Genomic DNA, 13,053 nt, shown 5'->3' with positions numbered 1-13,053 from the left:
CTTAACGTTTTCGTTTTAATAAAATTTGTAAAATTTTCAATAAAAAAATAAACTAGTAGCCCGCCATTGTTGATGTCAATAATTACTTACACTATAAAATCAATCGCACCCAAGCGCCAGCAGAGGGCAGCAAAACTCCGCAAAACACAATTAACAAGTGGGCCTTTCACTCTACTGTCATTTAAATCTGTCTGAGCTGGGCCAAGTGCGTTAATTGCGTCAAATATTTTAACGTGATTAATTAAAAAAAAATAACGCCCGTTAACGCGACAATTTTGACAGCCCTAACATATATATATATTATATATTATATATATAATGTATTATATATGTATATATATTTGGATTAAATAAAAATAAAATGAAAATAGAAAATAAAACAACAAAAAATGAGATTACATAATTGGCATTTCTACAAGTTTAAAAAATGAAATTGTGTTTGATTAGTATTTTGAATGTGAAATTGTTTTTTTTTTTGTAAAAAAAACAAATACAATAAAATTATTTTTTTTAAATGAACGAATAAAAATTAGGGCTGTCAAACGCTTAACATTTTTAATCGAGTTAATTACAGCTTAAAAATTAATTCATTGTAATTAATCGCATTTCAAACCATCTATAAAATATGCCATATTTTTCTGTAAATTATTGTTGGAATGGAAAGATAAGACACAAGACAGATATACTGGACTGTCTCAGAAAATTAGAATACACAATATTCTAATTTTCTGAGACAGTCCTGTACATTAATCCACCATTTAAAGCAGGGGTGTCCAAACTTTTTGCAAAGGGGACCAGATTTGGCGTGGTAAAAATGTGGGGGGCCGACCTTGGCTGACGTCCTTTACATAGAACAATATACAGGACTGTCTCAGAAAATTAGAATATTGTGTATTCTAATTTTCTGAGACAGTCCAGTATACATTCAACATATGGTACATAAGTACTGTATTAGTTTATTTTAACAATAAATCAACAAGATGGCATTAACATTATCAACATTCTCTTAAAGCGATCCATGGATAGAAAGACTTGTAGTTCTTAAAAGATAAATGTTAGTACAAGTTATAGAAATTTTATATCAAAACCCCTCTTAATGTTTTCGTTTTATTAAAATTTGTAAAATTTTCAATCAAAAAATAAACTACCGGTAATAGCTCGCCATTGTTGATGTCAATAGACCCCAATCACGTGACGTCACAACTCCGCCCCCTGACTGGTGCCGCCATATTGTCCATCAGCTCATCGTGTTTACATATTACCGCTACGTACATTCCTCCTATTACTGCGTGTTTTTCTGCTTGTCTAAGGAATCACCGCCGAGTAAACGAACCCAAAAACCTTCCTAACAATCGTTAACATTGATTAATTAAAATGGTGAAGGCATGTGTGGCGGTTGTTTGCAGTAACAGAGAAGATAAACGGTCATTTTAGTAGTTGCTGTGTGCCCATTGTGAAAAGGGCAAATCTCTATAGCAGCACGGTTTGTTTATCTCGGTCCATGATGCGTTTGTGCCGACAGCCGTCAGACAGCGGTGAAAACATCAATATGATGTCAACACGATCGCAGACATCATCAGACGGAGACTACGAAGCACGCCGCCACGGTCGCGCAGCAAGAAGGTGAACGCAACAACAGGTGTTGTGCCGAAAAATAGCCGCCCCGCGTGAAACGTCCCCCCTGACGGGAGCGCCCACACGGAAACGACTTTCTTGTACCGTGAATATGTATTATTTTACTCTGCTTGAACTAATAAATGTCACACCTGTGTGATTGTCATTGGGATATGGTCTTGAAAACCTGCAGACTAATACATTTATGTTCAAAGATGGTTACGTGGCCTAGTTCACAATTTGTTACTAAAATACAGTACTAATATTTTGTGTAATTGAATTATTTAAAACTGATCTTACAGTCGTAAATCCATTACTGTAATGCGTCCATTAAAACATTTGATATTTTCACGTCAAAAAAGCGTTATAAATAAGCGCTCCCGTCAGGGGGGACATTTCACGCGGGGCAGCTATTTTTCGGCACACACCGGCCCGTTGTCGATCAAGTTTCATTTTACAATTGTGACAACGGTGACGCTGAGCTGACTAAATGTCGGTTTATTTTCGGGCCGGTGCCGATTTTGGGTACCCGACTCCTCATCGTGACATAAACTGGAGTATGATTGGAAATTTTGTTGTCTCGGGGCGAACTCTGACGCACGGGACGGGACCGGACGGGAGGAAACATCGGTTTGGGCATCAAATATGGATCTGGCGACTGGATCAACCGAAGCTTTTCCAAATAATGTCTTTTATGCAACTCATCCAATGAGTTTACTACGATCATTGACAATACGGACACACAATGACGGACAATATGGCGGCACAATACAGCGACCACGTGATTGTGTGACGTTGGTGATTGGGGTCTATAGACCCTACTCACTCATTGTGCTGAAAGCCATAAAATCAGTTGAACCCAAGCGCCAGCAGAGGGCACCAAACACCAAAAAACAAGTAACAAGCGGACATTACACTCTGCTGTGATTTTAATCTGTTTGAGAGGGGCATGTGTATTAATTGCGTCAAATATTTTAACGTGATTAATTTAAAAAATTAATTACCACCCGTTAACACGATAATTTTGACAGCCTTAATATAGATATATATACATATGTATATACTGTATAAATATATATATATATTAGGGCTGTCAAAATTATCGCGTTAACGCGCGGTAATTAATTTTTTAAATTAATCACGTTAAAATATTTGACGCAATTAACGTACATGTCCCGCTCAGACAGTATTCTGCCTTTTGGTAAGTTTTACAGCAAGGCTTTTTGTGCTGTCTAACAGCGAACTCTTGTGGTCGCTTTGCGACATGGTTTATTGTTGTCTTGCCAGTTCAATATGGCTGCAGGACGTCTCGGGCTGACGCCTACGTTGTAATGTTGTGCTTATATGATCCTTGGACAAGATTTGTCCGTAAGTATGGTTGTTGTAAATAATGCACATATTATGTTAGTAAGCGAAATGTTATATTTTTTGTATGAGACGCTTTTTGTTTATGTTTTGTGAACCTGTATAGCGTGCTAAGCTAACGTTGTTGCTAATGCAATGCTTGTGTACTTTTTTTTTGTAGTTTTACGACCGTCTAAAGAGGACAATGGTTTGAGGCCATTTTATTAATAAATCAGATGAAAAAGAAAGAAGTCTAATTACTAAGGCGTCGTTCACTAGCTGTCTAGCTTTGGAAAAAGTAGACGCTTCGGAGTGAGGACAGCATAGACAGATTTAAATGACAGTAGAGTGAAATGCACACTACAGTCCTTATGTACCGTATGTTGAATGTATATATCCATCTTGTGTCTTATCTTTCCATTCCAACAATTTATTTTACAGAATATATATATAATTTACAGAAAAATATGGCATATTTTATAAATGGTTTGAATTGCGATTAATTGCGATTAATTACGATTAATTAATTTTTAAGCTGTAATTAACTCGATTAAAAATTTTAATCGTTTGACAGCCCTAATATATATATATATATATATATATATATATAAATGATATAGATATATATATAAATACAAGCAAAATAAGCAAACCACAAACACTAAATGTGTTTCAAACACGTACACACAGACTTTATTGCTTGTCTATTCAGCGCTAAATTAATCTTTTCATACCATTTGCAGTAAATGGATTTGGATCAATGCCGCCTGCAGTGAAACCTGATGACAACGATCGATCTACTTTACTGGGCCCGAAATCCCGAGTCGGCGCCGAGGAGGATCTCGTGACGTTTGAAATCAAAACCTCTCCGAGGTTTTCGGATCAGCTTGATATACTCACCACTCACTAACGTGACGGACGCCACCTCATGCCTGGGGCCTCCGCCGACTAGTATAGCATTTTTAAAGTATGCTTATTTACTGGAGACGATTAAACGATTGCAGTATTAGAGGGACGTATACAAAACAACATGCATGGAAAATGAATGAGTGAATGAAAACAACAAAGCAGATAAACTGGCGAACCCAAACAACAAAAACCGGCCATATCACGTTTTCAATCAACTTTTTGACTATCGAAATTCGGACAGCAGCAAACAGAAATAATTTTCTTACGCAAGATCCTTGAAAATTGCCCTGACTAACTCAAAGGCGGCAATGATATAAACATTAGCGATGGGCCAAGTATCGTAATTTGCTGATACACAACTCTATTTTTAAATTAAAAACGTATTTATTATTTGCCGATACCTAACTATTTCCAACAGGGGCGCTGGAAGTTACTCATAGCAGTGGGTGCTGAGTATCTTTTTTAGTTTTTCCCATCCAAAAACAGACATTTCGGTCCAAATTTGTCATACTCTTGCATTTTCTCCATACAATGCATGCACAGTGGCAGGACACGCATGCTAGATAGTTGACGTACTACTACTAGGCTACTACAAAGACAGCGTACTAGTGCTGCAACGATGAATCGATTAACTCGAGTATTCGATTAGAGGGAAAAAATCGAATTAAATTTTGCTGCTTAGAGTATTCGTTTAATTAAAGTGGCATTGTAATGGTTAATTTTGAAAGTGTTTGTATTTAGTTTTATTGATTTGGGTGGATAGACTGCCCTGCAGTCTGCCTCGTTTACCACGGCTGAATCCAGCTGCTCCATGTTAAGACCAACATAAGCCAAGTTTTTGTTTGAGCTAATGTTCTTCTTAATGCATTCATTGTTTAGTTTACAGGTATATTTAGCTGTTTTCTGTAGGAATATTAGGAATATGTGTCTGAACCATTTGTTAAGAGCACTGTAAAAAAAAAAAAAAAAAAAGTTTTATAGCATTTAAGCTAGCGGACGTTTGCTATGTAAGTTAGCAAATGGTTCTTTTGTTGTACATAGAACCTTGTTCATTTATTTTTTTTATACCGTTTGAGACTCAGCTCAGGTATTTTCATTTTTCATGTTACTTATCAGATTACTCGATTATTCGAACAAACTTTTTAATCATGGGAATGCCATCTTGTTGATTTATTGTTATAATAAACAAATACATTACTTATGTACCGTATGTTGAATTTATATATCCATCTTGTGTCTCTTTCCATTCCAACAATAATTCACAGAAAAATATGGCATATTTTATAGATGGTTTGAATTGCGATTAATTGCGATTAATTACGATTAATTAATATTTAAGCTGTAATCAACTCAATTAAAAATTTTAATCGTTTGACACCCCTAAAATAAATAAATAAATGAGGATCCAAGTACAACAAGAGAACAATTGGCTAACTTTCATAGCAAAAGTTAGCTAGTACAGATTAAATTCTATAAAAAGCTCACTTTTTTACAATGCTCTCAAGAAATCATTCAAACACATATTCTCTCACAAAACGACTTAATATACCGATAAACTAAATTACCAATGCATATAAAAAAACATTAGCTCAAACTAAAACTTACCTTATGTTGTTGGTCTTAACGGGGAGCAGAGCAGCTGGATTCAGCCATGTTAAATGAGTTATGTCATATTGACTATTGCCACTCGAGGGCAGTGTATCCACTTAAATCAATAAAACTAAATGCAAACCCTTTCAAAACAAACCACTACAACGCAAAATTTTGCTGCTTCGAGTATTCATTAATTAGAACTCAATGAGTTTCAGTGTATGTAAAAATTGTTGTCGACCAATATCTCAGCATAAAAAAAAAAAATGATGATGGTTTCAAAAAAAAAACAAACAAAAAAACTTGTTCAACGTTTTAATCGCTGCAAGCCCCTCCCAGTCAAAACAGCTGCACGTCTAGCGCCATCAATGGCAGCCAATGACCTACCTTTACACCTCTCGCAGCACGCCCCGCTCTGTTTGACCACCAGGGCGCAATCTTCCGACACGGGCGGACATTTTTCCTGTTTGCAGTCGGCCTTGCCCTCCTGCCGGAAAGTAAAGGAGACGCTCGGTCAAAACAATTTCGTAGTTCAAATAAGAGGAGACACCACAGAGCATTATTATGATTTTTCCTAGTCATGAGGTCATTATGATGAATCATTAACATCAACACCAGCTTGACTTCAAAGGAAACTTCCTTGACCGCATTGAAATACAATTCGGATGCTAATAATACGACTGGCCTGTGGTCAAGCAAGCAGGTTACTGTTTTTCCAAGCAAACTTCTCATCTGACCAGATACATTAATAATCATGCCTATAGATGTGCATTGTGCGTCTTTAATCATCACATTTTAGTGGTGCAATTATTTCTGTCCCAGAAACTACATTTCCTAATTTAACAGGATTTGAGTGGATGACTGAATCAAATAATATAAATCAATTAAAATAGAAAAACAATTTTTAAAGGGTACCACGTTTACAAAGACATGGTTTTTAAAAGCTAAATATTAGTACCAGTTATAATAATTTGATATTAAAACTAGGGCTGTCAAACGATTAAAATTTTTAACGAGTTAATCACAGCTTAAATATTAATTAATCGTAATTAATCGCAATTCAAACCATCTCTAAAGTATGCCATATTTTTCTGTAAATTATTGTTGGAATGGAAAGATAAGACACCAGACGGCTATATATACATTCAACATACTGTACATAAGTACAGTATTTGTTTATCATAACAATCAATCAACAAGATGGCATTAACATTATTAACATTCTGTTAAAGCGATCCAAAAAGCGATTTCTCCGCCCGTCTGCGTGGCTGTTGCGCGCCCGGTGGGGCTTGCGTGCTGCTGGATGTGGTAGGGCATGCTCGGGTTGGGGGTTCCGGTGCCGGGATTGGCGATGCGGCGGCGTAGGGTTGGTCGCCAACGGGCTTACACTCATAAGAGATTCACACGATTACTGGGTTCTAGATCACAGAACTGATTTGTGTACACTCTACCCCTTTCAATCACTTAGCTTATAGTCTTATAGACACCCCCAACTCCATTCTCCTCTTTCACTGGCCAATAGGCCCCCACATGGTGTAAACCGGAAATACATCTCGCTGACGATAGCACCAGCATATTAGTAACTAGTTTAGATGTTCAATGTATTTCTTGTTGTTGTTTGTGTATGTGTTTCTTTTCTTTCTTCTCTTGTATTTCTTTTCTTCTGTCCCCCCATAATCCCTTCCTGTTCGCTGCTTTGTCATAATAAAAAGGTATTTTGAATGATCACAATGGGAGTATGTCAGACTCTCAATGTGAAACATTAAAACTGTTCAGAATCCGGGCACTTAGACTTCCATTCTCTGTGTCAAACAGCTGAACAGGACAGGTTTAAAAAAAATAAAAATAAAATAAATAAATAAATAAATAAATAAAATAAAGCGATCCATGGATAGAAAGACTCGTAGTTCTTAAAAGATAAATGTTAGTACAAGTTATAGAAGTTTTACATTAAAACCCCTCTTAATGTTTTTGTTTTAATAAAATTTGTAAAACTTTCAATCAAAAAATAAACTAGTAGCTCGCCATTGTTGATGTCAATAATTACATAATGGTGCTGAAACCCATAAAATCTGTCGCACCCAAGCGCCAGCAGAGGGCGACAAAACACAAAAAAACACAAGTAACAAGTGCACATGACACTGTGCCGTCATTTTAATCTGTTTGAGTGGTGCATGTGCGTTAAATGCGTCAATTAAAAAAATGAATTACCGCCCGTTAACGCGATAATTTTGACAGCCCTAATTAAAACCCCTCTTAATGTTTTTATATTAATAAAATTTGTAAAATTATTTTAACGAGTAGGCGGTGACATCATATGGGCACACTGCCGGGATTCCACAGTGTCACTGTAGACATCTAAATGCAGATACAAACACAAAAAAATCTCATACAAGCGACTTGAAATGTAAATTATCCCGGTTGGAAACAATGAACACGATGCTAAACAAGTTCCCTTCGCTTTAGGTCGCATTTGAAAGGTCCATATTATGCGACATGACCTCACTCTGTGGTCACGCATCATCTATAATTAAACAGCAATTGCAACCAGTCTCGACAGAATTGGACGTCCATCCTCGTCGGTGGCAACCGCTGAGCTATTAGTCACTCATTAGCTTGCGTACGAGATTGTCCAAGGTCACGTCCTTGTCTGGCTCCTCTTGTCTGTTAGTATAAAGTGGTTTAGCCTCCTTGAGGACCCCCGGTCAGCTCTCCATGGGGTCTCTTGTCTGCAGGTCAGAGGTCGAACACTCGACATACCGCGACACCGAGGCTGGATGGTCGTCTGCCGCCGACCCCCACCCCCGCACTAAAAGTACATTCAATTACACGCGTCTTGTTTAAATGTCGCACACATGATGAATGGCAAACAGGAAGAGGTCAAATTTAAACCTCTGGAAATGTCATCGGGTGACAACTGACTGTAATCAGATTACATCTCCACCACCAATCAAATTACATTCAGGTCACATGGCATTGTTCCATTTAGCGACAGCAGGGCGTAAATGTTAAGTGTTTTATGGGCTATTCAAATGTTGAGGTTTGGGATAACAGTAAAGGGTGGCTATTTTTGATTTAATCTCAACAGGATGTAAACTTTGGGCTGAATAGCAAGAAAAGATTACAATTTGAATTGTTCTACATTCAGCGCTGCGCTTTATTACTAACTCATTGCCTGCCATTGACAGCGATAAACGTCCAATTCTTTTGAGGTGCACTCATTCATTTCAAATGCATTGGACGTCTATTAGAGATTTATTTTAGAAGGCGATTAAACTATTAATTAGTTATTTCGAATAATCAAGTAATCGGATTAGGAACTTTTAATGCGTAAGAAGTACAGTAGTATGAACATTCATCTGGGCATTTTGAAATTTCTCACATTTCTGTATAAAATGAACAACAAATCGTTGTCAAAATCACACAGATGAAAAAACAGTGTTTGCTTTAACTGAAACCACTCAAACATTTACAGGTTTTCATTAGGGATGTCCCGATCCAGGTTTTTGCACTTCCTATCCGATACAGATATTGTTTTGCACTTCCGATCCGATACCGATACTGGCCGATACCGATCCCGGCCTATCTGAGCATGTGTTAAAGTTATTTAGCCTCCTTACTTAGTTGTCAGACTCATGTTGAAAAAGGTTTTAGTACTCTTGATAACAACTAGCCAGCTGAATTAGGTGAGTTTGAATAACACACAACGGTTGGTTACAAGAAACTGACCTGTTTATTCAGTGACAAACACAAAACGTTAGAAATAACAAACAGAAATGGCATAGTCAGTCAGTAAAATGTGCAAATAATATTGTAAACTGTCTTAAAAAAAGCAAAACACACAAACAACCTCAGTGGAAAATCCCACAAACCCTCCCAAGCTATTAGATGCTTTTAATGTTTCGTGCATTAGTTACAAAAACTGTATAAAAAGCCTCTCAGGTTTAAATAAACGACTATTTCAGTATCAAGTTAACATTTTAAAACAGTAACTAAAATACTCAAGTCCCCATTCTGTATCAGCAGCTTTAAACTACATTCATTTAATTTTGCGAATCAACTGTTAAAAGTTGTTAAAATTGCTCCCGTTATTCCATAATTTCCCTTCTGTCTGCTTTCGACATGTGAAAGTTTAAAAACTGTTTTGAAGATAGATTCAAGTCATGATTTTGCAGATTTAGGAGTATTTTAGATAAAAAGTTAATTAGGTTCGCTTGCAAGATTCACAACAGCATACTAGGGAAGTCTCCTGCTTTAAGATGGCGGCTGTTGCTAACGCCGTCGAGTCAGTCATTTTGCATCTATTTCTATATACATATGATATCTATTATCTACAGTAAAACAATGTTGATGTAGTTTGTAGCGGCTGTCAGCAGCAGTCAGGTATTCTTGTTTTTTTATCCATCGGCATGAGTTTAGCTAAAGCTGTGAGTTGAGCATTGGCATTACCCGGGTCTACGACAAGCATGATGTTTTCTTTCGGGACGCAATGCGGTCCGTTTCTCATTGCGTCCCGAAGTATTAGTATTATTATTGTATTAGTTCCGCTTTACTTGACATATTTCAATAATCGGAATTTGGATGTTTGTGAATCGTTCTCGAATCTTCCACGGCCGAATCGCTCAAGGATGTAATGACGGCTGGGCATGTTGTACCGTGGTTCTAAGTGTTGGATGGTGCGTCTTTACTCACGAGGGATAATGGCTCGTCATCCAGAATGAATTCTTCGGCAATGACTCTTGTTATTCCCTGGGCTTTGGGACTGTCGAGTGCCAGTTTGTCACGCATAGCTAGGGATGGGAATCGAAATCCGATTCCAATTCGGAACCGGTTCCGAGTGTTTCGAGGCCTCGACATCACAATGAAAAAGCCTTAACGATCCCTTTAACGATTCCTAAAGACGCGTATTGCGTCGTGACGTGTAAGTTGTTGTCCAGACGCATCAAACTAGCATGGCGCCAAGAACCACTCGCTCCAAAGTTTGACTACACTTCACCAAGAAAGAGTGTGAAAATGAAAGGTTACGACGGGTAAGCACGAGCATTGCAGTCATAAACATAACAATGACAGCACGTAAGTTCAAACGCTCGAAAGTGTGTCTTCACTTCACGAGGCAAAATTACAACAAAGCGACTTGCAGTCATTGCAAGGTGGAGATAACTGCATCGGGAGGGAATACGATTGCGCTGTCCTCACAGAGAGGATAAGGCTCAGTCCTGGTTATAAAAAAAAAAAAAAAAAACAGGTGTTGTGCGGGGCGGCTATTTTTCGGCACAACACCGGCTATACAGCTAGCTAAACTCCCAAATGACGATGCAGAAGACGTTGGTATAATTTGCTGACTTTATTCAACCATCACTTGAAGAGTGAAACTAAGAATAGAAATGAAACAAATCAATTTCGTCCCCAATAACAAACAGGTTTGCATCAACGTAAATCAGCGATGATTAGCTGCTAATAACAGTATGGTTAGCATTCGTTCGCTAGCATTAGCACATCGTTCAAACCACTACACAACTGGATTTAAGTGTCCGATCGCGAGTGGAAACACAACAACAACAACACAAAAGATGATACATACAGGCGTTGCCTCTGTAGATATTAACATTAACAAAGAACGTAGGCTCAGAGAAGTGTTTCTCTCTCTCACTCACTTGGATGCGGCATTTCTTCTTTGGGTGTATGCGCGCTCTAGGAGTCCTCAAACTGCGGCCCGCGGCCCAAATACGGCCCGCCTCCACATTTGGTCCGGCCATTTTGATTTTTTTTTTTTTTTTTTCTCAATCGTGTTATTTATTTTCTGGCCTTTTCCTTGAAGAATTCAGAGAGGGTTATTTGGTTATTATCTATTTAATTAATAGTGTTTTTATTATTAATTATATTATTATTATTCTTATAAAGAATCCAGAAAGGGTTATTTGATTGTGGCTTTCTGAAAAACAATAATTTTTTTACATTTATGCACTTCTGCAATCGTCACACTTTTTCTGTAACAAACTGACCCCGGCCCCTCATCAGAGAAGGGAAAAGTTATTTGGCCCTCACAGGAAAAAGTTTGGGGACCCCTGCTTTAACACATATTGCCAAAGACAGAACAAAAACCTATCTGCCAATATATACCAATATTTTTTATTTCTATGAGATAAATGTTTCAGTAAAATGTTACACATTCTTGTGTATTTGCCACTTATTGCCACAGTTAGCATTGAGGCTTTGGGCCTCTTTTGATCTCGTTGTGAGTTTGTAAGGTTGTGACTTCTGAATAAACAAACTCGATGCCAATCAAAACGTTTGTTCTTTTTCCCCAAATTAGAATCGATAAGAGAATCGATAAAGAATCGAATCGTTAAGCAATATCGATAATGGAATCAGAATCGTAAAAATCCTATCAATTCCCATCCCTACGCATAGCATAAGTTTCTGCCAGTGTTAGTTGCTTAGGACCTTTCTTTTTGTCTTCGGTTTTCTTAACATACTTCTTATATTGTTTGTGGTGGTATTTCGCTAAATGCTTGATTAGGTTGGTTGTATTAAAACTTCTTACAGTTTTACCACCACGCTTGACTTTATTGTGGCATATGTTGCACTCTGCCTCTTCGTCTTTGTCGTCCTTTAAGGTGAAATGATCCCACACAGCTGACATTTTCACCGATAAAGTCTCTCAGTAAATTGGGAGACGGTAATGTAAATGTAGTGTGTTGAAGGCGTGCCGTAAAATGCGGACCGGATTTTAGGGAAACCGAAGCAAAAACTGGAATGGATTATGTAAATCGGTGCGCTGGAAAACCCGGACCGGACTTTTTGAAAAAACTGGATCGGAAGTCTGGAGCGGAATTTTTCTGTGTTGGCCGATCTGATACCGATGCGCATTTTTTTGCCCATATCGGTGTCCGATCCGATATTTCATCTCTAGTTTTCATATTTGAATGAGGATAGTATGCAAACTAGTGCTGCAACGATTAATCGATTAACTCAAGTATTCGATTAGAAAAAAATATTCGAATTAAATTTTGTTGCTTCGAGTATTTGTTTAATTAAAGTGGCGTTGTATTGGTTTATTTTGCAAGCGTTTGCATGTAGTTCTATTGATTTGGGTGGCAACAATGAATACGATATAACTCATTTCTCATGGTTGAAACCAGCTGCTCCCTGTTAAGACCATCATTAGCCAAGTTTTTGTTTGAGATAGTGTTTTTTAATGCATTCATGATTTAGTTTATAGGTATATTTGACTGTTTTTTGTGGGAATATTTGTCTGAACCATTTGTTAAGAGCATTGAAAAAAAAAAAGACTTTAGCATTTTATAACATTTAAGCTAGCGGACTTTTTCTGTGTAAGTTAGCCAGTTGTTCTTTTGTTGTACATAGATGCTCATTTAAATTTTTTTTAAATACCGTTTAAGGCTCAGCTCGGGTATTTTAATTTTTCATGTTCCTTATGCGATTACTCAATTATTCGGGCTAACTAGTCCATCGATTAATCGACTAGTAAAATATTCGATAGCTGCAGCCCTAATGCAAACAATGACAGAAGGGGGAAAAATAAGTGAACCATCACATTCAATATTTTGTGCCCCCCCCTCCCTTTCGGCTGCA

The 13,053-nt window shown here is 37.4% G+C and overlaps 1 protein-coding gene across 3 annotated transcripts in view; it reads right to left on the bottom strand.

Annotated features, from left to right (window-relative positions):
• The window catches only part of LOC130915060 (BMP-binding endothelial regulator protein-like), a 64,170-nt gene that overhangs the window by 26,018 nt on the left and 25,099 nt on the right, over positions 1–13,053 (bottom strand). For 2 of the 3 annotated variants that reach the window (XM_057834754.1, XM_057834757.1), the window contains one exon: positions 5,845–5,944. In XM_057834754.1, coding sequence (XP_057690737.1) covers positions 5,845–5,944 — 100 coding nt within the window. Of the gene's footprint in view, positions 1–5,844; positions 5,945–11,111; positions 11,440–13,053 lie in introns of those variants that run through there. The other variant, XM_057834756.1, reaches the window with a different exon arrangement.

This window comes from Corythoichthys intestinalis, chromosome 4 (genome assembly GCF_030265065.1).
Source record: "Corythoichthys intestinalis isolate RoL2023-P3 chromosome 4, ASM3026506v1, whole genome shotgun sequence".
NCBI classification, from domain to species: Eukaryota; Metazoa; Chordata; class Actinopteri; order Syngnathiformes; family Syngnathidae; genus Corythoichthys; species Corythoichthys intestinalis.
This window is presented reverse-complemented; position numbering and strand designations above follow the sequence as displayed.